Genomic DNA, 26,081 nt, shown 5'->3' with positions numbered 1-26,081 from the left:
AGATAAAGCCTTCCTTTGGAAGGTAGAGATTCCATAATAGAAAGATACAGCAGAGGTAGACACTATTGAGATGTAGGTCAGATCTTGATGATTTTTTTTTACAACTAGGGAAAGTGGGGGAAGATAGGAATGATTGAGAGAAACAGAAGGTGGAAACAAACAAAGAATAGAAGAGAAAAGGATATGGGAGTCAGTTCTCAAAATGGTAGTGATTGAAACTGTAGTAGCTTACGATTGGGAGTTTGCTGCCTGATCCTGTTCCATTTAAATTGTTCTGGACTATTGAGTTCTAACCTTCTCCATGTTTTCTTCTCTATAGTTCTTTTTTGTCCCTTTTCAACCGTCTTCTTCCACATTGAAGTATGTAAGGAACTGTGGAAGGAAAAAAAAAATAGAAGAAATTCCTTGCCAGTGACCCTTCTGTCATTGTGGCTTTCTCTTAGCTCCAAGCCCTCTGGCATATATTACTGCTGAACACCCTGCTCAGACTGGTGTCCTGGGATAGATTTTTCTAGGTTGAAAAAAGTCTAGATTAGTATTTTGTAGCCTCAGGCCCAATGGGCTAAAGGGTAGAGACTTTACCCCCCCGCTCCAGTTATGACTAGATGTCCTTATAGTTTAGTTTATTTTTGAGGAAACTTGTAGGAACTGCAGTAGATGTTATTCATCATGATTAGTAAGTTTTAACTGTATCACCTGAAAAGAAGTCTTATTTTTCATTTGTTTCTTAAAACACTTTTGTTGTGGTGAAATGTTTTCTTTTAGACCCTATTTATTTATTTTTCTTAAGATAGAGAAACAAAATACTACTTTGGCCTGACAACTCTCCATATTTGCTCTCTGCCTATAAAATCTTGTTTTAAAATGCAAGTCAGAGTAAAAAATGTTCAGAATTTTTGAGACATGACAACAAAAAACATGATTCCAAGCCCCTTTCAATGAAGATACTTTTAATATTCAATATTACTCAGGAATAAATGATTGTACAAGAAGACTCTTTAGGAAGAAAAGTTAAAACAGAGTTTATGCTGAGTGGAGAAGACTATCTAGTAGATTATCTTCCAGGCTATTGAAAAAAAAAAGAAAAAAAAACTCGCTAAGAAAGATAACCTAAGTGTTTGTCATTAAAAAAAAATTTACAAAATAATAAAACCTCTTCCTTCAACATGGGAAAGAAAAACCGTGTCTGTGACACAAACTTTAACATCAAAATGTAAATATTTCATTGAGCCAAAGAGAAGGTTGACATTTATCTATTGCAAAGACTTTGGGTTTTTTAAAAATAGTTTTCATGGGCTTCCCTGGTGGTGCAGTGGTTAAGAAGCCGCCTGCCAATGCAGGGGACACGGTTTCGAGCCCTGGTCCGGGAAGATCCCACATGCTGTGGAGCAACTAAGCCCGTGTGCCACAACTACTGAGCCTGCACTCTAGAGTCCACGAGCCACAACTGCTGAGCCCGTGTGCCGCAACTACTAAAGCCCGTGCACCTAGAGCCCATGCTCCGCAACGAGAAGCCACTGCAATGAGAAGCCCGTGCGCTGCAACTAGAGAAAGGCTGCACACAGCAACGAAGACCCAACAGAACCAAAATTAATAAAATAAATAAATTTATTTTTAAAAAAAGCCCTTGAGTGTAAAAGAAAAATAGTTTTCATCATACAAGTAATATATACCCATTGTGAAAAATTTAAGCATTGTGAAAATATATCATGAAGCAAGTAAAAAGCCTATAAATCCTATCCTCCAGATATAATCACTGTTAAATTGGTATGATCTGTAAGATTTTTTCTAGGCATATATAAATTTTGTTTTTCAAAAATACAATTATGTTATACATTGTTATATATTGTATTTTCTGTATATTATGTCATATGTAGTTTTAAATTTTTTTAAATAGGTGATATAAATATGAGGTGTAAAATTAAAAGATACAGATGAATATAATACAAGGTAAATCTTCCTTCTTCCCCTGTCCTTTAACTAATTTCTTGTGTTCTGTCCAGAGATGTTCTGAGTGTATATAGACATACATTTTAATATAAATATGTATTTAATGCATACATTATATTTTATGTATAATATACTTTATAAATATATTTTAATATAAATATGTATGTTCTGTATGTATTTAATATACATATGCAATCTTTAACATAATTTGTATACTGTATATTAACATATATCAATTTATTTCATTTGTTAAAATTTTTTTAATGATTATAAAGTTGTAGCACTGTATATATATATATATATATAGAGAGAGAGAGAGAGAGAGAGAGAGAGAGAGAGAGAGAGCGCCAATCTTACTGATGGATATTTTGGGTTACAGTAAACATGTATTGAATATATATGTATATGTGCACTTAGATGTATCTGTAGTAAATTGCTAGAAGTAGAATAAAAAATTATGAATGTTTAAATTTGTAATAGATATTCACCAGCAAAGTTTTTTCCATATTTCAAAAAATATAGAAAAGAATGGAGGCTACTATAACAAACACCCATGTACCCATTACCCAGAATTAACATGTGTTAACTTTTACATTTAAAATAGAACAGTACAGGTAAGGTTTATCTCTTTTGTCTTCCTCCTAGTCCCATCCCCTTCTCTCCCTATCCATAGAAATCTATTTTCATGAATTTGAGGTGACTCAGTCCATGTTTTTATATTTTTCCTTCATATATCCATACCCATGTACAATAGATAGTATTGCTTTGCCTGTATTTTTGAAATTTCCCTCGGACCTAACAATCCATTTGAACCTTCTTCTAGGGTTTATCAGTCTCTTTCCCTTCTCCCAGCTTAATATTTAGCTTTGTTTAACTTCCTTGGTTCTGAATAAGAGAGATCTCCCCTGCTGAGTCAGGCTAGCAACTTCCACCTCCTTCTGGAATAGTACAGAGCAAAAGCAAGAAATCCTTATACCTTCTGAAAAATACTGATATATAAAATAACACAAACTGTGTTTAAGAAATTCTATAGCCCAGGATATGCTCCTTCTAAATGTATCCTCCTCTCCTTCCCCTGAAGAAGTCACCACTGTCCTGAATTTTGTGTTAAGGATTCCATTGTATTTTTTAATGTTTTTAAAAAATTACCTAATGTATGAATGTATATCTAAAAATACTGTTTTACCTTTTTGAACATCATATAAATTGAATTATATAACAGTTAATCATTCGTGACTAGCTTTTCTTATAAACATGATTTTGGAATTCATCTCAGTTGAAAAGAAAATTTCACAGTGATATCCTCTGAGTTTTTTCTTTTCTTTTTTCTTTTTCTTTTATTTTTGGCTGCACTGTGCGGCTTGTGGGATCCTAGTTTCCCCACCAGGGACTGAATCCGGGCCCTGGCAGTGAAAGTGCCAAGTCCTAACCACTGGACTGCCAGGGAATTCCTCCTCTGACTTTTTTCTCTTGTATTCTGTTTCATTTTTAAAAATGCTGATTTTGACCCATTAAACTGATTTCACAATGGATCATGATCCACAGTTTACAAAACCCCACCAGGACTTCCCTGATGGTGCAGTGGTTAAGAATCCGCCTGCCAATGCAGGGGACATGGGTTCGAGCCCTGGTCCAGGAATATTCCACATGCCGTGGAGCAACTAAGCCTGTGTGTCACAGCTCTAGAGCCCGTGAGCCACAACTACTGAGCCCGAGTGCCACAACTACTGAAGCCTGGGCGCCTAGAGCCTGTGCTCTGCAATAAGAGAAGCCCCCACTTGCCACAACTAGAGAAAGCCCGTGCACAGCAACAAAGACCCAACGCAGCCAAAAATAAATTAATTAATTTAAAAAAAAACCCCACTGATTTGGCTTAAAGTGGAATTGCTAGATTATAGAGTATGTTTATTTTTAGTTTTACCAGATATAGCCAAATTGCTCTCCTTTAAATTGATTGTAATAGTTTACATCCCCACCAACAGTGTATGAGATAGTTCCTATTTTCCTGTGTACCCAGAAGGCAGGAACTTTTTTCAATTATTGATTTTTAAAATGTTTGGACACAATTTCAGACTTAAAAGTTGAAAGAATGGTACAAAGAATTCCTGGGTACTCTTCACCCAGATTCCTCAGATGTTAATATTTTACTATTTTATCTTTTCTCTTTATCTACACACACACACACACACACAACCTTTTTTCTGAACCATTTAATAGTAAGTTGCATCGTAGCAGCGCTGTTCACAACAGCCACTTTTTTCTATCCCCAACTTTCACAGTTGCTTTCTATATGCACTGTTCTTTGCCTTGATTTTTTTTTTTCACTTAACAGTATATATAGTGGCAGTGTATCTTTTCTTGCTAAATAAATACATTTAGGTTGTTTCCAGACATTTGCTATTACAAACAATATCTTATACCTGTATCATTTGACCACGTTTAAGTGTATGTTTAGATACATTTATGAAAATGGAATTGCTAGGTGAAAGAGTATATACCTTTTATGTTTTGATAGATATTCTCAATTGTTCTCCATAGTGTTGTACCAGTTTACACTCACATCAGCAATAGAAGAAAGTGCTTATTTTCCCCACCAGTCGTGGGTGTTATCAAGCTTTTTATATCAGTTATCTCAAAGAGAAAAAAACCCCACACTTTGTAAACTATTGTTGATTTGCTTTCTTTAATGCTAATCTTCCTATACTATTAAAAAATTGCCATTTATATATGTTATGAAATAACTGAATTTGTGTTTAAAGTTCTTAAATGCTGAATTCACCTTTATTGAACATTGTTTTAGCTGTCTTGTTTCCCATATTGATTTGCTCTAGACAGCACATTTTTTAAAATAAATTTATTTATTTATAGCTGTGTTGGGTCTTCATGCTGCACGTGGGCTTTTCCTAGTTGCAGTGAGCAGGGGCTACTCTTTGTTGTGGTGTGCGGGCTTCTCATTGCGGTGGCTTCTCTTGTTGCGGAGCATAGGCTCTAGGCACGTGGGCTTCAGTAGTTGTGGCTCATGGGCTCTAGAGCACAGGCTCAGTAGTCATGGCGCACATGGGCTTCATTGCTACGCGGCATGTGGGATCTTCCTGGACCAGGGCTCGAACCTGTGTCCCCTGCATTGGCAGGTGGATTCTTAACCACTCTGCCACCAGGGAAGCCCTCTAGCCAATACATTTTTTATAGGTAGCATAGAAGTCACCTTTTTTTAATGTCTATATGGGAATTATAAGTTAACAATGATTAGATTATTAACATATCATAATCATAACAACAGATGGTATTTTACAGTATTTGAACTGTAAACATTGCCTCCCCATCCCCTTACCCTTTTTATGAGAAACGATTATGGGGTTGGTTTTCTAAGTTCCATTTAAAGTTTTTGGGATGTGAAACATTAGAAGTGAGTTAATGGTAAACATTAGGATTGAGTAGATTTGAGACAAGTTTGTTTTATTGTCTGGAATTTGCCTTTTAGTTCAAATTTTGAAGGAAAATATCAACCATTTCCAAGAGACTCCTGTATTAAATATTTTAGCATGCTTAAAACTGCATATTCATTAAGACATTCAAACTATTTCAAATTTTAATTTGCATATGGTCATTGCCAGCCAGTAACAATAAAAATGATATTTGGAGATGAAATGCTGTGAATGCAAAACAGAACAATGTTTGAAACACAGATGTTTGTTATAGGGTAATAGAGTCCAATGGTTAAAAGCATGGGATTTGGAGTAAAAGAACCCTGGATTCACTAGCTATGTATTTTCTTAAGCCTCTGTTTCTTCATAAATAAAATGAACTAATAGTAGCACCTACCTGTATATAAGAGGGCTAGCTTAGTACGTGGAATACAATAAGTACTGAACAAAATGTAGCTCTTAGCATCATAACCAATCATACTTCTTTCTTTCTTTTTTTTTTTTTTTTTGCTGTATGCGGGCCTCTCACTGTTGTAGCCTCTCCCGTTGCGGAGCACAGGCTCCGGACGCGCAGGCTCAGGGGCCATGGCTCACGGGCCCAGCCGCTCCGCGGCATGTGGGATCTTCCCGGACTGGGGCATGAACCTGTGTCCCCTGCATTGGCAGGCGGACTCTCAACCACTGCACCACCAGGGAAGCCCAATCATACTTATTTCTGACTGAGACCAGGCCCTACTCTTTGGGAAACAGTCATGTTAGAAAAACCTTGAAGGGGTAGCACTTAGTTGGAAAAATTGAAATGCATTCTCCACTTAACTTTTACTCACAATCTCTGATTTTCATTGTAGATAAAAAAATATGAAACACTTGTATGAGTCTTAGGATTGAATTCTTGTAGTTTTCATACCTAAAATATTTTCATTAGAGCTATAGTTTCTAAGAGCCACCCATATTGCCTCTTCCTTCTTATTTCTAAAATAATCTCCTAATCTCACCCATATTAATGGGAAGAATGCTTTTGTTTATTTGAGATAATGTTGAGAGATGTCACAAATAAATAATGCCAACACCAAAAGAAAACATCCATGGATCACTTTGAATGACCTCTGAGGACCCAGAGTGGTATATAGATCACATTTTGAAAATCATTGCTACAAACATGTTCACCTATAGGATAGTTTCCTTTATGTTATTTTGCTTATATTGTTTTATAAACAAAACTATTAAGTCGGGTAAAAAAATGAGATACTCTTAGATGGTGTCTAAACAACTTTCTTCTTTTTCTTTTTTAAATAAAAATAATATTTCACCCACAAAGCATGAAAGTATTAGGCCACCTCAAGAAATAAAAGATTGTTTTGAATATTTTTAGGTATTTCTAACAACCAGAAACTTAGGCATAAGCATAAAATTCTTTTGTGTTTATTTTTACAGGTGTCCCTTGGAATTTCACATTTAATGTAAAGTTTTATCCACCTGACCCAGCGCAGTTAACAGAAGATATAACAAGGTAAATAATTTATTAATAGTTAAATATGTAATAAGTAATCTCATTATCAAAAGCTATGGGAATTTCTCCATTCAGAATTGAAGAAAAATAATGAGCTATTAAACCTAAGGTAAAAAGTTTCTGGTCACTTCAAGGCAGGCTTGCAAATAAGTGATCCTAAAAGCCTCAAATATCTGTGACTTGCCTGGAGAAAATTGGTAGGGAATTAACCTTGCTTATCATGGGTATTATGCCATGCTGTGGACAGGGAACCTATAAACCATACTATCCTCCAAAGGACAAGAGACAAATATAGTGTGGCAAAACTGCTCTGCCTTTTTTTGGTTTGTTTTAAATACTCCTCTCCCACCATGCTGTTTCTTAAGGGATCAAAAAAGCTAAAGTCTCGTGTGACTATTTTTTCTTCCTATTCCCCTTTTAAATTGTATGATTAGGTACGTGAACTAAACCTTCCTCAGTAATTTTTTTTTTTTTTTTTTTTTTTGCGGTACGCGGGCCTCTCCCTGTTGTGGCCTCTCCCGTTGCGGAGCACAGGCTCCAGATGCGCAGGCTCAGTGGCCATGGCTCACGGGCCTAGCCGCTCCACAGCATGCAGGATCCTCCCGGACCGGGGCACGAACCCGTGTCCCCTGCACTGGCAGGCGGACTCTCAACCACTGCGCCACCAGGGAAACCCCCTCAGTAATTTTTGAGCCCACTTAATTTATGAAATAAATCTTGTACTGTTTAAAAATAGCTTACTGGTTCCTTTTTAAGAAAGTGGCCTTTATTGGATTCTATATAAATACTGAATATTAGCAAAAAAGGAAAAAGGAAAAACAGTATATAGTAAAGAATACTACTCTACATATATATATCCATAGCATCTTTCATAGAGCCTTATACATAGTAGGTATTTGGCAAATGTTTGTTCAATTGAATTGTTGGTTGTTGAGAAACTGCTTTCTAATTCTGATTTTGCTGTCAACTATCTGATTTCAGACAAATATACACTCTCTAGGCTTCAGTTTTCATCTCTCTCAAATAAGAATAGCCTAAGACTATTAAAAGGTCTGCTTGGGGCTTCCCTGGTGGCGCAGTGGTTGAGAGTCCGCCTGCTGATGCAGCGGACACGGGTTCGTGCCCCGGTCCGGGAAGATCCCACGTGCCGCGCAGCGGCTAGGCCCGTGAGCCATGGCCGCTGAGCCTGCGCGTCCGGAGCCTGTGTTCCGCAACGGGAGAGGCTCCAACAGTGAGAGGCCCGCGTACCGCAAAAAAAAAAAAAAAGGTCTGCTTGTTAAGTACTGTGAAATGCCTATGCCATTTGAAAAAATTATTCTTTGTCCAGTTATCCTTAGTATATTCTTGAAGTTGAGATGCCATATCTCTGCCTGAAAAAATTGTCTTGGTTATTGCTTTTTCACAGGTAATATTTCTCTTAGAGTTGCTACTTATTCATCTTTCTTCATTAAGGTTTATTATATATACAACAAAACAAATCCCTAAAAATCTGTACTAATTACCTACATTTTAGAAGAGTTTAAGATTCTTCTGATTTGATTGGCATTGCTCTGACTTTTTAAAAAAGATGTATGTAGAGACTAATCATAGATAGCGAAAATGATTGCTGGTGCATATGTTGTTCATCATCTAATTATGGTCAAGTCAAAGATATGATTCTAATTAATAGAGGAGTTTTCAATTTAATCATACCTCCCAGCTTTCCTGTTTGGTAAAAGAGTCTGAACTGGTTAACCCAGTCAGAACAAGGGCTAAGGAGGTCAGGGCCATGGGTGTGAATACCATATGGTGTGTCTGACATATGTAGGGTCACTCAGTTTGTTGGACTTAACTGTTTCAACCCTCATCTGAATTCCCTATAGTTTAGCATACAGGTGGAATCGGTCTTACAAGATGATAGTGTGTGGAAGGCTGCATGCAATTTAAGCCCATCTTGGAGGAAAAACATACCAAAGAACGTTCATATCCTAGTGAAAATGTATCAGTAATGTCATCTTTGTATATGAAAGGCAGTATCTACGCATTTGGCAAAGCAACGTGATAGAAAAGAAGGGACCCAATTTGGGGGCCAAGCAGCCTTTATTACTATCTGACATTGAAATAGTACAATGAACAACCATATACCCTCTACCTACACTGAACAATTATTACTATTATCTCATATTTACTTAATCATTCTTTTTCTTTCTCCCTCCCTACCTCTCTCTCCTGTTTTCTTCCTTTTTCTCTCTCTGTTTTTTGTTATTGTTTTTGTTGCTGACATGCTGACATTTGTTTCTCTTTGGCTGTAGGTATTATTTATGTCTTCAACTTCGGCAGGACATAGTTGCAGGACGTCTGCCCTGTTCATTTGCAACCTTAGCATTATTAGGTTCTTATACCATCCAGTCTGAGCTGGGAGACTATGACCCAGAACTCCATGGTGCAGATTATGTTAGTGATTTTAAACTGGCTCCAAATCAGACCAAGGAACTTGAAGAGAAGGTCATGGAACTGCATAAGTCATACAGGTAAATATGTCTCCAGGATTTGTTCTGTGTTTACTCTGACAGTAAGTTTAAACCCTTGACCTGGGATTGATTCAGTGTTTGCCTTAGTGGAACTGGTGCCATAGAAAGAGTCAGCTTGAGCTCAGTTCCCTCCCAATTCTTTGGGCAAGTCACTTAAACCCTCTGAACCTCAGTTTTCTCATCAGAGTAATAGGTGTTGCATTGTTGGATGAAAACTACATGAGGTAATATATGTAAAGCACTAAGCACAGTATCTGGCACATATAGGTGCTCAATAAATCGTAGCTATTATTATTATTGCCTTACCTTTTTTTTTTTCCAGATTTTAAATGTATTATGCTGTATTAGATGCCTTGAGATCTTTAGAGCAGAGGTTCTTAACTTGAGGTCTATGTACATGGATAGACTTCAGAGGGCCCATGAAACCCCTGAAGGTATTTTTAAAAGTCTTTATTGAATTCACTAATTTTTTTTCATGGAAATAATTTGTTAATGTTGGGAGGTATAACAGTGATCAAGAACAAGTTCAGACTGAGCTGGGTTGAATTCCTGGCTCTCCTTGGTCCTGGCCTGTGACCTTGGGTAATTCATTTAATCTCTCTGAGCCTCAGTTTCCTTATATGTCTGATAGAGATCATTACCTCAGAGGAAATAGGGTGAGCCATAGGATTAAAAAAGGTAATATGTGTAAAAACTTAATACAACATCTTACATAGTAAAAATTCAATAAATGTTAGCTAATATTAAAGTTCCAGAAAAATTTGTGTTTCTTCTTACCATATATCCCATTGTTATTTGAGTGACTTGTTATAGCTAAATTTTACAAGCTGCCTTAGCACTTTTTTTTTTTTTTTTTTGCGGTATGCGGGCCTCACTGTTGTGGCCTCTCCCGTTGTGGAGCACAGGCTCAGTGGCCATGGTTCACAGGCCCAGCTGCTCCGCAGCATGTGGGATCTTCCTGGACTGGGGCACGAACTCGTGTCCCCTGCATCGGCAGGCGGACTCTCAACCACTGTGCGACCAGGGAAGCCCTGCCTTAGCTTATTAAGGAGACTGATCCTGGCCTTGAGTTGGTATGCTGAATTATGTTAGCATGAGTTAGGCTAGGATGCTCCAAAGGGTCATACTGCTGAGAAGTCCAGAGTGGTCTTAGTAGGCTTTTCATGGTAGGAACAAGTATTCTGTTTGGCCGTTGAGCCATCTTATTTTCCTTACAGTGGTTCCAATAAGATTGCATGGATTGAGATGCCTCAGATGAGAGAGTTTGAACTCAAGTGCCCCATTTCTGGTTGCCTTATTCCCCCTGTGGGTTCCGGTTCCACAGTCATGAGAACCATAATAGACTTTAAAGACTTTAAAGTCTACAACCTACACAGCAATAGTCTTATAACTATCACCTTACTCTCCTGAGGTCACACTGTTTCTACAGAGAACTGCCGAGGTTTGCTTTTCAAGTATGAGCGTATACATTACAATGCTCTGCTATCTAAGACCACTAATATATCACTTTCAACTAGTTGATGATTGTAGCTTAAGCATGTTGTATTGTCCTTAAATATGTTTTTAATATACTTATTTATATTCTGATTATGATTCTAGAAGTTTATATATATATATACATAAAATATATAATTACACACACATATATATACAAAAGCAAGTAATGGAAAGAAGCAATCAATTAAAATAATTTGATTTGTTAAAATGTCAGGATTGTAGGGAAGTGTTCTTTTTTTCTAATAATTTAAAAATAATTTTTATTGGTAGTGTAATCTTTGAGCAATCAATAAAATGGCAAAAGAAAATATTTTACTGCTGCTGTGGAGCAAAACAGCAGAAAATAGTGGTATCAGATTATGATTGATACCTAACTTCTGTCTCTGATGATTTTTTTTTTTTTTTTTTTTTTTTTTGCGGTACGCGGCTTCTCACTATTGTGGCCTCTCCCGTTGCGGAGCACAGGCTCAGCGGCCATGGCTCACGGGCCCAGCCACTCCACGGCATGTGGGATCTTCCCGGACCGGGGCACGAACCCGTGTCCGCTGCATCGGCAGGGGGACTCTCAACCACTGCGCCACCAGGGAAGCCCTTTTATTTATTTATTTTTTAAGGAGCCCCAGTTTATCTATCACTCAGCTTCAACAGTTATTACCCCTGTAGCTTTCTTGAGTCATTTATTCCCCTCCATATTTTTCCCTGACAGTATTTTAAAGCAAGTCATATAATTTCACCCATAAAAACTTAAGTGTCTACCAGGATACAGATTTTAAGAACACAATACAACTATCACACCTAAAAAAATTAACACTATTTCTTTAATATCTGATGATTCTTTTAATGGTTATTTGATCATAATAGAATTTCAGGTTTGGGAGGACTTTATAGTCTAAATGTCATGCAATGCTTGATTCTCCTTTATAGCATTGTTACATAATCATCATAACATTATAAGCAGCTAATTATTGTGTGTCTGTTGTTATGTGCCAGATACTATGCTAGGCACTTTATGTATAATATCATATTTATCCTTTATAATCACCCTTTGAATTAGGCCAGCTCCTTTCTTTCTTTCTTTTTTTTCATAAATTTATTTATTTATTTTTGGTTGTGTTGGGTCTTCGATGCTGCACGCCGGCTTTCTCTAGTTGCTGCGAGCAGGGGCTACTCTTCGTTGCTACATGGGCTTCTCATTGCAGTGGCTTCTCTTTTTGCGGATCTTGGGCTCTAGGCGCATGGGCTTCAGTAGTTGTGGCTCGCGGGCTCTAGAGCACAGGCTCAGTGGTTGTGGTGCACGGGCTTAGTTGCTCCGTGGCACGTGGGATCTTCCTGGACCAGGGCTCGAACCCGTGTTCCTTGCATTGGCAGGCGGATTCTTAACCACTGCACCACCAGGGAAGTCCCAGGCCAGCTCTTTTCATATGGTGTTGTTTTACAGACTGCCGGCAGTCTCCAAGATTCTTTTTTTGTGTGTGTATTTATTTATTTTTGGCTGCATTGGGTCTTCGTTGCTGTGCATGGGCTTTCTCTAGTTGTGGCGAGCGGGAGCTACTCTTTGTTGTGGTGCACAGGCTTTTTATTGTGTTGGCTTCTCTTGTTGTGGAGCATGGGCTCTAGGCATGCGGACTTCAGTAGTTGTGGCGCGTGGGCTCAGTATTTGTGGCTCTAGAGTGCAGGCTCAGTAGTTGTAGCACACGGGCTTAGTTGCTCTGTGGCATGTGGGATCTGCCTGGACCAGGGCTCAAACCCGTGTCCCTTGCATTGACAGGTGGATTCTTAACCACTGTGCCACCAGGGAAGCCCAGTCTCCAAGATTCTGTTAAGGGGTCCATGAGGTCAAAATTATTTTCATAATAATACTAAGATATTATTTGCCCATTTCACTGTGTTGAAATGGTGGAGCACAAATCAAAGCAGTGGCACCAAACTGTACTACTAGTCATTATATGCTTCACCAACATTCACTTTTATTTATATTTATTTATTTATTAAAAATTTCCATTTTAGCCCTTTTTTTTTTTTTTTTTTTCGGTATGTGGGCCTCTCACTGTTGTGGCCTCTCCCGTTGCGGAGCACAGGCTCCGGAAGCGCAGGCTCAGCGGCCATGGCTCACGGGCCTAGCCGCTCCGCGGCATGTGGGATCTTCCCGGACCGGGGCACGAACCCGTGTCCCCTGCATCGGCAGGCGGACTCTCAACCACTGCGCCACCAGGGAAGCCCCTAGCCCTTTTTTAAAATTGGCTTTATTTATTTATTTTTCTTATTTTTGGCTGCATTGGGTCTTCATTGCTGCACATGGGTTTCTCTAGTTGCGGTGAGCGGGGGTTACTCTTCGTTACTGTGTGCGGGCTTCTCATTGCAGTGGCTTCTCTTGTTGCAGAGCATGAGCTTCTAGGCATGAGGGCTTCAGTAGGTTCAGCATATGGGCTCAGTAGTTGTGGCTCGCGGGCTCTAGGGCACAGGCTCAGTAGTTTTGGCGCACGGGGTTAGTTGCTTCGCGGCATGTGGGATCTTCCCGGACCAGGCCACGAACCCATGTCCCCTCCATTGTCAGGCAGATTCTTAACCACTGTGCCACCAGGGAAGTCCCACACTTCTACTTTTTAACTTGCAGTTAAAAATTTAAAAATAAAATAAAATGTTTTTAAACCTGCCAGTTCACTTAAAAATTTTCATGATGAAGCAGTAAAGAGTATTGATTTTATTAAATCTGAAATACATCCTGTTTAATATTCTTTGTGATTTAATGGGAAGTACACAGAAAGCACTTCTGCTGCATACTGAGGTACTCGTCTTGAAGAAAAGCTCATGTGTAATTGTTTTGAGTTCTCAGCTGCATTAGCCAGTTTTTTAATGCAACACCTTTTTACTTGAAAAAGTGACTGTGATTATTCAGACTTGGTTATTTGGCATACATTTCCTCAAAAATGAAATGAGCCAGTCCTTTAAGGATTGGTAAATGACTGATAGTATTTGTTGCTAATGACAAAATTCAAGCTTTCAAATGAAAATTAGAATTTTGGAAAATTTGTATTTGCCATCATGATCTTGACAGGTTCCAAATACTTAAACGACTTTTCTGATGAAGTTGGTGATTATTTTAATGAATGTGTTTCTTTTCTTTTAATATTGTACAATGAAATGTGTCAGCATTTGGAAAACTTGCATTACTCAGACAACCAGTATTTTTCAGATATGAAATGCATGATGTTACAAAATCATGCATCTGTATAAAAGGCCCATTCAAAATGCAAGATAGACCAATGGATTTTAATGTAATATGGTACAAAAAGTTCACTGATATGTTTTCAGATTTCACATTGCAACTAACCTTTAGGAAACTGCCATTGTTAAGTTTTGGTGTAGTATCAAAGAAAAATATTTTTAATCATCAATTCTTCCTTTTCCAACTACATATCTGTGTGAGATCAGGTTTCTTCATATATTACAACCATACAAAATATTGCAACAGATTGAATACAGAAGCAGGTAGGAAAGTCTAGCTGTCTTCTAAGCTGCACATTAAAAAAAATTTGTAAATATGTAAAGCAGTATCACTCCTTAACTACATTTGGGGAAAATACTGTTATTTTTCACACAAAAAATTTTTCATGTTAAAATATGAGTCGTTTATTGTTATTCAGTAAGTCCCCTACATACAAACGAGTTCCGTTCAGAGAGCGTATTCGTAAGTCCAATTTGTTCGTAAGTCCAGCAAAGTTAGCCTAGGTACCCAACTAACACAATCGGCTATATAATGTTGCTTTTATGCTTGCTTCTGGACATCCTGGGCTTGAAATAAAGATTCTGTACTGCTATACTCTGCAGTACTGTACAAAGTACACAAAAGCACAACCACTTGTAGAGAATGCAAGCACGTGACAATGTATGCCAGACACGTGAACTAACTTACGTGATTGGACATGCAAACGCACATTCACATCTTTGAAAGTTCGCAACTTGAAGGTTCATAAGTAGGGGACTTACTGTTCTTTAAAGATTTAATCAATAGTTTTCAATTTTATTAGTTTTAATTTCTAACATAGTAAATATTGATAGAAATAACTCACATTAAAAAAAACTCTTTAGAGTCCTCGGTAATTATTGAGAGTGAAGGGATCCTGAGGTCAAAAAGTTTGAGAACCCCTGAGTTAGGCAATAAGACAAAAACCTGGGCTGTGGAGTCTGCCTGTCTTGCCTTGAAATCAGGCTCCATTCCTTATTAGCTTTAAGACTCAGTAAGTTATTTAAACTCTCTAAGTTTCAGTTTTTTCATCTGAAAAATAAGGCTGATGATGTGAATTTTGTGATTGTTAAATTAGAAATTCATGTAAAGTGCTTTGTACAATGATTCTTATTCCATTTTACAAGTAATGAATGTGAGTCTGGGTTTAGAGAACTGCTCTTTGGAACTAGCTGAGTTTAAACCCAAATAGGTGAAACGATCTCAGAGGACAGGTGGATATGGTCCACTTGATGTTCTGTGAGGTACACAGATAGAAATTGAGCAATAATCAATCTCCATGATTAGAAAATTTAGAGGTCTGTCATCTTGGAATTGCTCCTTTTTGGAAAGATTGGCAATCCTCACAAAGAGAAAGCAAAATGGAAATTTTAATTGTGTCCAACAACGTGACATTTTAACCAGTCCAAAGAGACTTCTGCTTAGGCAGAAGCATTTACTATGCATTGGAAAATACAAGTAAATACTATCCTGCTCCTCAGATAAATAGAAGATAGCCTACGTACATGGAATTCTTAGTAGTGGCCCTTTGCTTAGACAGACTGTGAAGCTATAGTTAACACTAAATTTACAGTAGCAAATCAAGCTTTAAAACGAATTGTCCTCCATTTATGGGGACTAAGATGGTATGTAAAGTTGTCAGTTGTCCCCCACTTAATTATTTGAAACCACAGTCCTTAATTAGAAGACGCAGCAACATTATTAAAAGGCTGTCACAACCCCGCCAGATGAAAACTGCTGACCACAAGCATGTAGAGCCCAAATTGGCTGAAACCAGAAGATGGGTGATGCTTGAAACTTCACCTTAATGCCAACCAATCAGAGAATTGTCCATGAGCTGATCATGCACCCTGTAGCCCCCTCCCTCACACTGTCTTTAAAACCTTTGTCTCCTGGGCCTCCCTGGTGGCGCAGTGGTTGAGAGTCCGCCTGCCGATGCAGGGGATACGGGTTCGTGCCCCGGTCTGGGAGGATCCCATATGCCGCGGAGCATCTGGGCCCGTGAGCCATGGCCGCTGGGCCTGCGCATCCGGAGCCTGTGCTCCGCAACGGGAGAGGCCACAACGGTGAGAGGCCCGCATACCGCAAAAAGAAAAAAAAAAAAAAAAAAAAAAAAAAAAAAAACCTTTGTCTCCTAACCAGTAACTTGGAGATCGTTTTAGGACATTAATCCACCATCTTCCCAGGTTGCTGGCTGCCTGAATAAAGCAACTTTTCCCATCAAAAAAAAAAAAAGGCTGTCACATAACATTGGAACTTACTGAATGGCTCTATATCCTGACTCCACTTGTTCAAAATAAAAACAGGGAAATTTTGTTATAACTTCTCTTTTTAATGAGCAAAAGTTAACCAGTGCCAAAGCTCCCTGGTTAGGTACTTCGGTAAGCTGCAGTTGTTTCAAGTAGTAAATTATTAGGTGGTACTGAATAAATTCAGGACAGTACTCCTAATGGTTTAGAGCTGTCTAATCTCTTCCCAGATAGTTTGTTACTACTTTCAAGAGTCTTCAAACATTTAGGAAAAACCATAGTCTTTAAAATGTTAAGTTGAAAATCATTTTATTTATTTATTTATTTTTGCGATACACGGGCCTCTCACTGTTGTGGCCTCTCCTGTTGCGGAGCACAGGCTCCGGAAGCGCAGGCTCAGCGGCCATGGCTCACGGGCTCAGCCGCTCCGCGGCATGTGGGATCTTCCCGGACCGGGGCACGAACCCGTGTCCCCTGCATCGGCAGGCGGACTCTCAACCACTGCGCCGCCAGGGAAGCCCGAAAATCATTTTTAATTTGTGATTTAAATTTGTAAAATATATGTTTGTATTTATGCACGGGTATCTGTGGTTGGTGGGATTATGGGAGATTTTCTTCTTTTTTTTTTTTCTATGCTCTTAAAGATATTTTCCAAATTTTATACAATGAATGAATGATTTTTATAAGCAGAAAAAGCTTCCTGAAACAATTGTGTTCTAAAGCCGTTAGGTGGGATAGAGCAAGGTAGTCATCCATGCTGAGAGGCAGTCTGGCTGGGGATACTGGGGCCTAAGCAGGGTGAGGAGAATGTTCATTGTGGGGGGCCAGCCTGGCAGGAGAAGCCAGAGCCCAAATAGGATGAAAAGGGAGTTGTGTGGACACGTGGTTGTGGTTATCACAGGCAGAGCAGAGTGAGAAGGGCATCCATGTGAGGGTAAGGCCTGCAGAGGGCATCCCTATGGGATGGTACCTGATACAGGTGTTGAAGCCTAAGCCGGGTGAAGAAGATGTCTATGGAAGGGGTAGCCTAACACCAGGAGTCAGAACCTGAGTGAGGTAAGGAGGACATGTGTGGGGAGCAGCCTAGTGTGGGGAATTCAGAATCTAAGCCAGTGAAGAGGGCATCCACGTGGAGGAGGGGTCAGTGGCAGCAAAGAGAGATTGGTTATGTACAGGGGGTTGATCAAATAAGTCAATGTATTGTGTTAAGGATAATGGGAGCCAGGTTTCTGACTGTCAGTAAAGGGAGATACAAATTAGAGGGAGAAATTAAAATGAACCCTGTGGTGTTGCATTAAAACTGGAGGTTTCAATGTAAACTCATTGTTTCCAATAGATAGATGGATGGATAGATAGATGTTAGATAGATAGATAGAGATGTAAATAGGTATACACACACACACACACACACACACAGACACACATACACACGCATACTCACATACTCTGACTCTACGTTGTGCCAGAAGGAGGTGCTCAAAAAATGATGGGAAATGGTCAGAGGGACACAGAATCCAGCTTAGAAAGGCTCCCACTAACCAAATCTGGGACGATTTAAGCACTAAAATAAATATGGAAAAGAATTGATTATATTACATTGAATAAGCTGAGAATCCCTGAGTCCATACTGATATAAATGAGTGAATACATTAAAAGTTTGACAAGGAATAGACTATTTCCAAAACATTCCCACAGAATATTTATTAATTACAAAGAGGTAAAGAGGAATTTCATGGAAGAGAAGCCCGGCAGACATCACTGATCAAAACGAACATCTCCTGGAAGAGACAAATTGAAATCATGTTCCCCCTGATAGGATGCAGTGAGAACACAGGGTCACTTCTGTGATATTCCTGTGAAAGATGTATAACTTATGGGGTCAATTTATGGAGAAACATCAGACAGGCCCAAATTGAGGGGCATTCTATAGAATAACTGGCCTATAATCTTTAGAAGTTCAAGATTAGGAAAGTCAAAGAAAGACTAAGAAACTTTTCCAGACTGAAGAGGATGAAAGAGAGATGAACTAAATGAAACTCCATGAGGCTAAACTGGATTCTTCTGCCATACAGACCATTTTGGAAATAACTGGGTAAACTCGAATGGGGTCTGAGGATTGGATGGCAGTAATGTATTACTGTTTATTTCCTTGTTTTCAGAGTCCTGTGGAGGTTATGTAGGAGAATGTCCTTGTTTGTAGGAATTACACACCAGAGTACTTGGGAGTGACTGGTCATCAGGTTGACAGTTTGCTCTCAAATGGTTCAGGAAAAATTGTTTGTATTGTAGGTAACTTCTAAGTGTGTTTCAAAATTTTTTAGTTATGTAAAAAATGTTAAATGCAAAGCATCAGCCAAACCTCAAATATAAATATTATTTTCAACTAACAAGGAAAGTCATAGTTTTAAAGATCTCTTCTTACCACCTGCCCTTAATACAATTTTAAAGCATGCTTACTTATTAGAAAATCATTTAACTACATAGTTTGAAATTTAAATCTGTATTCAAACTGATTGACCCCGTTAATGTCCCTTAGAGTTGGAGGAGTATGGGGAAGATTTCATCATGATTGCTTCATTTAATGTCTTAAAACTTGTCTTCAAATTCAAGTGATTAAAATTATTTCTTGGGCTTCCCTGGTGGCGCAGTGGTTGAGAGTCCGCCTGCCGATGCAGGGGACACTGGTTCGTGCCCCGGTCGGGGAAGATCCCAGATGCCGCGGAGCGGCTAGGCCCATGAGCCATGGCCGCTGGGCCTGCGCGGCCGGAGCCTGTGCCCCGCAACGGAAGAGGCCACAACAGTGAGAGGCCGGCGTACTGCAAAAAAAAAAAAAAAAAAAATGATTTCTCTTTTATGAGTAGCTTATGATGTACTACTGTACCAGAAACCTAAGGATGCAATAATAATAAACATTTATATTTTACAAAGCAGTTTCACAAGCATTATCTCATTTTACCCTACTAGTCACATTCATTCATTCAGCAAAGATTAAAAAAAAAATCATTGCCTATACTAGTCTCAGGAAGTAGGTATTATTATGCTTCTTACTTTATAGTTAGGAGATTGAGGTCACCACTCTGAAGTGCAAGAGCCAGGATTCCAGCTGCAGTGATGTGACTTGGGTCCTGGCTAAAGCCTGCTACCTTAAACTGAGTCATAACTTGCCTATGACCATGTAATCCCTCCACGCTTGTTTCTTCGTCAGCAAAGTGAAAGTGTTGGACTCTATAATCTTCAAGCTGCATTCCAGCTTCGAATCCTAAAATTCAAGCCATCAATAATACTAACACTAACAACAACAAAGACAAAAAAACCAAAAACCCATAAAATGGGAGTAACCTTAACTAGAAAAGTATATAATTTATATGAGGGAAAAAAAAACTACAAAAATTTCCTGAGATGTTTTTAATGACTTGAATATACAGACTTGCATATGTGTTTATTTTCCCATTCTCCTTTTTTGTGTTCAATTTCAGAGTCATTAATAAAGAGCATTCAGGTATGATGGTTTAGTGCTTGTGGAAGGAAGTTTTTATTCTGAGATGCCGAGTCATTAACAAATCTGCAGTTTCTTTCCTGAGATTTTTTTTTATGGGGGGGTGTTATTCCAGGGAACCCTTTGTTCTTTTTAATGAGGATAAAGACAGATGGGTTTGGAAAAGACTTTCTCTTGTTAAATGAATAGGTCACTGCTGCTTTTTATAGCTGGAGGCTGGCAGTCTTATGGGAAATAGGCATTTACATGTTTTCTTTGGGGGTATGGCTGCTTTATTGTTACTATGAAGTTCTGTTTGATTGGTCTGAATTGCACAGCACTAGGAGTAATATTATTTTCTTCAAAGCTCAGCATAACAGCTCATGAGCACTTTTCAAAAGAGAAGAAAGTTATAAAGGAGAAGGCAAGACTGTCATAGCGAGTGTTTAGACAGTGAGACTGATTGTTTTCAAACAAATTTAATTCATTATATGCCTAGTAATGAAGACATCTTAATAACAGAGAAAACAGCCCCATTATCTACATGCCTCTATTAACCAATTTATTTTGTTTAGGTCAGTGGGCAGGACACCATCTGTTACCAGAAATTTTCTTTTCATCAAGCCTGCCCCCATTAAGAATCCCCAGTTAAGCAACTTCAGCTGCCCTCCTGTTTAATTTCCATATTAACTCAATTCAGGGATAGGGAGAGAAAAAGGCAGCTAAGAGGATACTGTAAGTTGTACCATGCCCTCAGAGGATTTAATTTGGTCACCTCCTTGACAAGATAAATTAGTGGGAGGAGTTTATGTGTGTGGGAGAAAAGGCCTAAGGAGAGGGAGGGGCAGAACTGATGGTGGATGAGGTAGCTTTAAAGAAATTTAGGTTTCATTTTTTAACTTTTTTTCTGATAGCTTTTTGGTGACTTTTTGTTTCTCCAAGGTCTCTTTTTCCAAGGCATATTTCAATTATTTAGATACAGGTAGTGATAAGAGTCCTTTTCCATACATAATAGTCTACTTTTAGGACTATGAAATATATCTACATACATATTGGTATGTATATGTTTATATAAAGTACAAGTAATATACAAATGTCATTATTGTAAATGTTGACACTGTGACACTGAAAGTCTTTTTGTTTTTCTTCTATCAAAGGTCCATGACTCCAGCTCAGGCTGACCTGGAATTTCTTGAGAATGCCAAAAAGTTGTCTATGTATGGTGTTGACCTTCATAAAGCAAAGGTAATGGTAACTTTGGCCTTTATTAATATGCGTGTATCAGACCTGTGTCATACAATATTTCTTACCAACCTTTATCTGGGGCATTACAAAACGTTCAGAGGAGATGGTAATTCTTGTTGGAATTTTAAGTCTATCAGTTGAACCAGTCAAGTGTATTAAGTGTATCAATTGAATTGCCCTTTTACAATTCCACCATCAGAACGAAGTTTCACACCTAAGCAGCCATAAGGATCAAAAGATATATCACCGAGAGCAAAAGAAATGATAATTTCCTAAAATGCAGATACACTTGAAAATATAGAGTGACAGTGAGGCATGTTTCACAGACAACATCACCTATATCAGAATCACCCGGGGTGTTTATTAAATATGCAGATTCCTGAGCTCCTCCCAGATTTACTGAATTACTTTGGAGGAGAGGCTAAGTCTCCAGATTTAATGAATATCCCAAATGATCCTCCTTCATGCTTGAATCTGAGAATCATTGGCGTAAGGTAGTGGTTCTCAAAGTGTGGTCTCTGAACCAGCATTTAGCATCGTCTAGGAACTTGTTAGAAATGCTCATGTCAGGTCCCATCCCAGTCTCGCTGAATCAGAAACTATGTGGGTGGAGCCCAGCAGTCTGTTTTAATAAGCTCTCCAGGTGATTCTAATGCACACAGGAGGAACCACAGTGGCTCATTTGAGAACCACTGGGTTAGGGATTTGGAAACTTGAGCTTTCATCCTAGTTCTACCTAATACAACCTAACACAATGAATACTTAAGGGATGTCGCTTGACTTCTCTCATCTTCAGCTACTGAAATGGCTGGGGAGGTTGAGGAGTTTGTGAGAGAAAAAAAGGGCTCAAGGGATGATCTGAGGTTCATTTAGAGAAATTTAACTAGGATGCGTGATGGGGAATCAAAACCATGTCCAGTGAGAAACAGGCAAAGGAATAGGGATACTTAACCCACAGAAGGGAAAGTTTAGGAAAGATATAATGTCAGTCTTCATGGATTTCAAGGATTAACTTGTGAAGTAAAGATTTCACTATGGCTCCAAGATATAACACTAGAGCCGGTAAAATGAAAACTACAAGGAAATACTTTTCAGCCCAGTTGGACAAATTGTCTCACAGAGCTATTTCAAAGATGGGATGGGCTACCTCAGAAGGGATCGAGTTGTCTATCACTAGAGATATTCCAGGTTAGGCAGAATAATCACTTGGTAGGAATTTAGAAAAGGACATTCAAACATTTGGTGGGTGATTGGACTAAAATGACCTTTCAGGCTTCTCCCAACCTGAATATCTGTATCTGAAGTTTCTTCCTTATTTACATTCTAGTAACTAATAAAATTTCATTGCATGTTAGTGAGTTTTCTTAAGATGTTGCTCTGGATTGTTTTGGGCTGGGTACTGTAACTTCTGTGAATCTCAAAAGTAGATGGTAGGAAGATCAGATCAGGTCCAGAACTGAAATTGTTAGGTTTTGCTTCTCAATTTCTGCTGGAGGCTGGTGTCAATTCAGTAATTATCAGGATTACATGAGGAGTCAGGCAGCATATTTCTACAGCAAATGTTGTAAAGCAAATTGTTTCTCCAAAACATATAGTTAAAAGAGAGATGTAGTTGTACCCACAGCCTTTAAAAACTTAAGAGGACATCTTCTGGGAAATTCTGTTATGTAGTCATCGAATTGAAGCTGAATATAATTTCTTCTTCTCTCTATTGTGCTTGTACATAACACACGTAGGCACTAATATGTTTCTTTATACTCATTTTGGGAAAAGGAGCAGTCTAGAAGCATATAACTCCGGTCTTTTATTACTTATATAAATAACTGGTTATCTGTAGAGATTAACTCAGGTGAAATTTATTTTCCTTGAATTACAGACATAGATGATTGATATTATATATTTAATTAAAGTTTTTCTTTAATAAAGAGGTGTGCAAATATGGCTTTATTGGTAACTTACTAATCCTTTTTGACCTGAGGATAATATTTATAACTTACTATACTTAAAAAAAAATTGCTTAACATCAGTAATTATAAAAATCTGAGTTCTCTCATACTGAGTTTATAAGGAATAGAGTCAACTCCTATACTTATCATGGTTTTTGGAGGGATGACCACTTTATCATAGAAAAACAAGAATTATAGTTGTGCGTGTATATTTGGTAGTATACATAGCCCTATGCCCTGGCCTCCAGGAAGTCCTGATGGTCTGCTGACTTAAACATACATGTATACGACATGCTACCATAGCTACCATAGTAATTATTTGCTGACTATGATAATGATAGGTTTGAGTACTTCAGAACTGGGAGACGAAAATGCCTGCCCTAGGATTTTCATATACAGACAGGCATGGTAAAAATAAATTAATGTCTCTTTTTGAATTATTAGGGGAAGCCTTTTTTTAAAATTCATTTATTTATTTATTGGCTGTGTTGGGTCTTCGTTGCTGCACGCAGGCTTTCTCTAGTTGCGGTGAGCAGGGGCTATTCTTTGTTGTGGTGCGCGGGCTTCTCATTGCAGTGGCTTCTCTTGCTGCGGAGCATGGGCTCTAGGCATGCGGGCTTCAGTAGTTGTGGCACCCAGGCTCAGTAGCTGTGGCTCGCGGGCTCTAGAGCCACAGGCTCGGTAGTTGTGGCGCACGGGCTTAGTTGCTCTGCAGCATGTGGGATCTTCCCCGACCAGGGCTCGAACCCATGTCCCCTGCATTGGCAGGCAGATTCTTGACCACTGCTCCACCAGGGAAGTCCCAGGGAAGCCTTTTTGGAGGCTGCAGAGGCTCAGTTTTATGAGAGTGTTGTGAAGGTAGATGAGGTGCAAGCCGAGTGACATTTCACAGTGGCTTTGAGGGGTGGTGATGGTGGCTGTATTACTCCTCATGGCAGTCGATTCCTTCAGTGGGTAAGATGTGTGTAGTCCATGTTTCTTGGACAAAAGAAAAGCAGATGTTCCCTCAGTCACTAATAATGAACGAAATAATTGATAGTAATGGTTGAAGGTTTAAGCTTAGTGTATGTTGTTACTAAAATACCTTGAAATTTCCTAATTTATCAACTTACATGAATCAAGATTTTTATATGTCTGAAGCAAAGAATTTACTAACATTTGCCGTAATAAGTTATGATTAATAATGTGGGCAGGTAACAAACTCAGTGTAAACACTTACTGAGCATGTTGTCAATAACAGTATTTGGAGTGATATAGCAATGATTTAGATACAGTTTCCACCCTCAAGGACTGAATTTTAATTTTTTTCTAGTTGTTTTCCTCATTATAAAGGTGATATATTAATAATATATGTATATGTATATATATATATATATACATATATATATATATATATTATCCATACATAATTGTATGTGCCTAGAAAATAGGATAATCCTGGAAATTATCAAATCAGTACTGGTTACTGTTAAAGAGTGTGGGAGGAGGAGGGTAGATTTTTTTTTAATTTTATACATTTCTGTACTGTTTGAATTTCTTACATACATGTGTTGGTTTTTTCATATTTGAATGCTTTTTAAAAGATAATACATGTTTATTGTAATTGGAAAGTATAGAAAACTGAAATGAAAAATTGTTCATAATTGTACCACCTAGAGAATCCCATTATTAACATTTTGGTGTATTCATCTTACTTCTGTGTATATTTTTTATATTGTTGGAATCAAATTATGTACGTAATTTTATCCTGCTTTATTTTGCTTAATGTTACAACATAATTATTTTCCCATTTATCTCCCAAATTCTATTTAACTGTTTTAATGGCCACATTGTATTTCACTATATGGATGAACAATAATTTAACCCTAATGCTTGGATACTTAGGTTATATCCAGTTTTTCACTCTTATAACATTCTGAACATTATCATGTGTAAAGCTTTTTCTGTGATTTGAATTATTTCCTTAGAACAGATTATAGAAATAGAATTACTGAGTCTGATTTGGACATTTTAAAGATATTTGTGGTAGGTAATAACATTGATTTTTAAATGTAGTATAGTAACAACATTTACGTAGACCAAATAGTCCCATGGGTTATGGTTGTTAGGTTAAACTTTATTTTCCATTGTATTCTTTGTAACTGTATTTGGTTGTTGATGTCTTCAGATTGTCTAATAATAGTCGACTATGTTGAGCACTTTGCTCAAGACTGAAACGCTAATGCTTTTTTTCCTCAGGACTTGGAGGGAGTGGATATCATCCTAGGTGTCTGCTCTAGTGGCCTTCTGGTTTACAAAGATAAGCTGAGAATTAACCGCTTTCCTTGGCCCAAAGTGCTGAAGATTTCTTACAAACGTAGCAGCTTTTTCATTAAGATTCGGCCTGGAGAGGTACAGAATTCGTGTTTTCCTTTCCTCCTGAATCAAACACAGACCATGTCTAAAACATCTCTTCATTCCTGTTTTCCTTGTTATGTCATCTGTGAGGTCTCTCTATAGCTAACTATTTAGGTGCTGATATTTTGTTTCCTAATCAGTCCCGTGATGCTTCTTCTCTTCCTTCCTATTTGTTTTCTGGACAGTTCTCTTCATGTAGGTAAATGTACCATGGCCCAAAGTGAAATTTGGATTAATAAACTTGTTCCTTGTTTACTCCAGGTAAAAGCTTGATGGAAAATATTTATAAATTAAGTAGCATGAGATTTTTAAATTGTGGGGTTAAATTACTTATGTTTTGTACCACCAGTCCCTTACCTTATATAATTATTTGTATATGTAGGTTCTATTAGTTACTGGGAATGTGTCCTAGGGTCAAGTTCTAGATTTTTAGTAGAGTTGGATGTTCAACTTTGTACCAGGTAACTCAGTTACTAGTTGGTGGTCAATTTTCAGAATATACTAATGCTGGCCAAATTTAACTTTTATATTAAAGAGCCATCATGGTATAGCAGAAAATTGTTCAAGTAGGAATTAAATTAAAAAAAAAAGTTCTAGTGCCTACTCTGCCACCTACTAAGTAAAAGACCCTGG

The 26,081-nt window shown here is 38.1% G+C and overlaps 1 protein-coding gene and 2 long non-coding RNA genes across 21 annotated transcripts in view; 1 reads left to right on the top strand and 2 right to left on the bottom strand.

The window, feature by feature from the left end:
* The window catches only part of EPB41 (erythrocyte membrane protein band 4.1), a 207,104-nt gene that overhangs the window by 97,599 nt on the left and 83,424 nt on the right, over positions 1-26,081 (top strand). For all 19 annotated transcript variants that reach the window (XM_081217497.1, XM_081217501.1, XM_081217500.1 and 16 more), the window contains exons 6-9: positions 6,810-6,885; positions 9,177-9,395; positions 21,018-21,105; positions 25,290-25,442. In XM_081217497.1, coding sequence (XP_081073623.1) covers positions 6,810-6,885; positions 9,177-9,395; positions 21,018-21,105; positions 25,290-25,442 — 536 coding nt within the window. The remainder of the gene's footprint in view (positions 1-6,809; positions 6,886-9,176; positions 9,396-21,017; positions 21,106-25,289; positions 25,443-26,081) is intronic.
* The window catches only part of LOC308606607, a 99,008-nt gene that overhangs the window by 56,261 nt on the left and 16,666 nt on the right, over positions 1-26,081 (bottom strand). The gene's annotated exons all lie outside the window — the stretch shown is intronic.
* Positions 11,484-21,011, bottom strand: LOC308606614. Its single transcript, XR_014013867.1, has 2 exons — positions 16,262-21,011; positions 11,484-16,019 (listed from the first exon to the last, which is right to left on the bottom strand). It is a non-coding gene; the product is annotated as an uncharacterized lncRNA (long non-coding RNA).

The sequence above is a fragment of the Mesoplodon bidens genome (genome assembly GCF_964165515.1).
Source record: "Mesoplodon bidens genome assembly, chromosome: 2".
In the NCBI taxonomy this organism is placed as follows: domain Eukaryota; kingdom Metazoa; phylum Chordata; class Mammalia; order Artiodactyla; family Ziphiidae; genus Mesoplodon; species Mesoplodon bidens.
The sequence above is the reverse complement of the archived record's forward strand: the minus strand, read 5'-3'. Positions and strand labels throughout refer to the sequence as shown.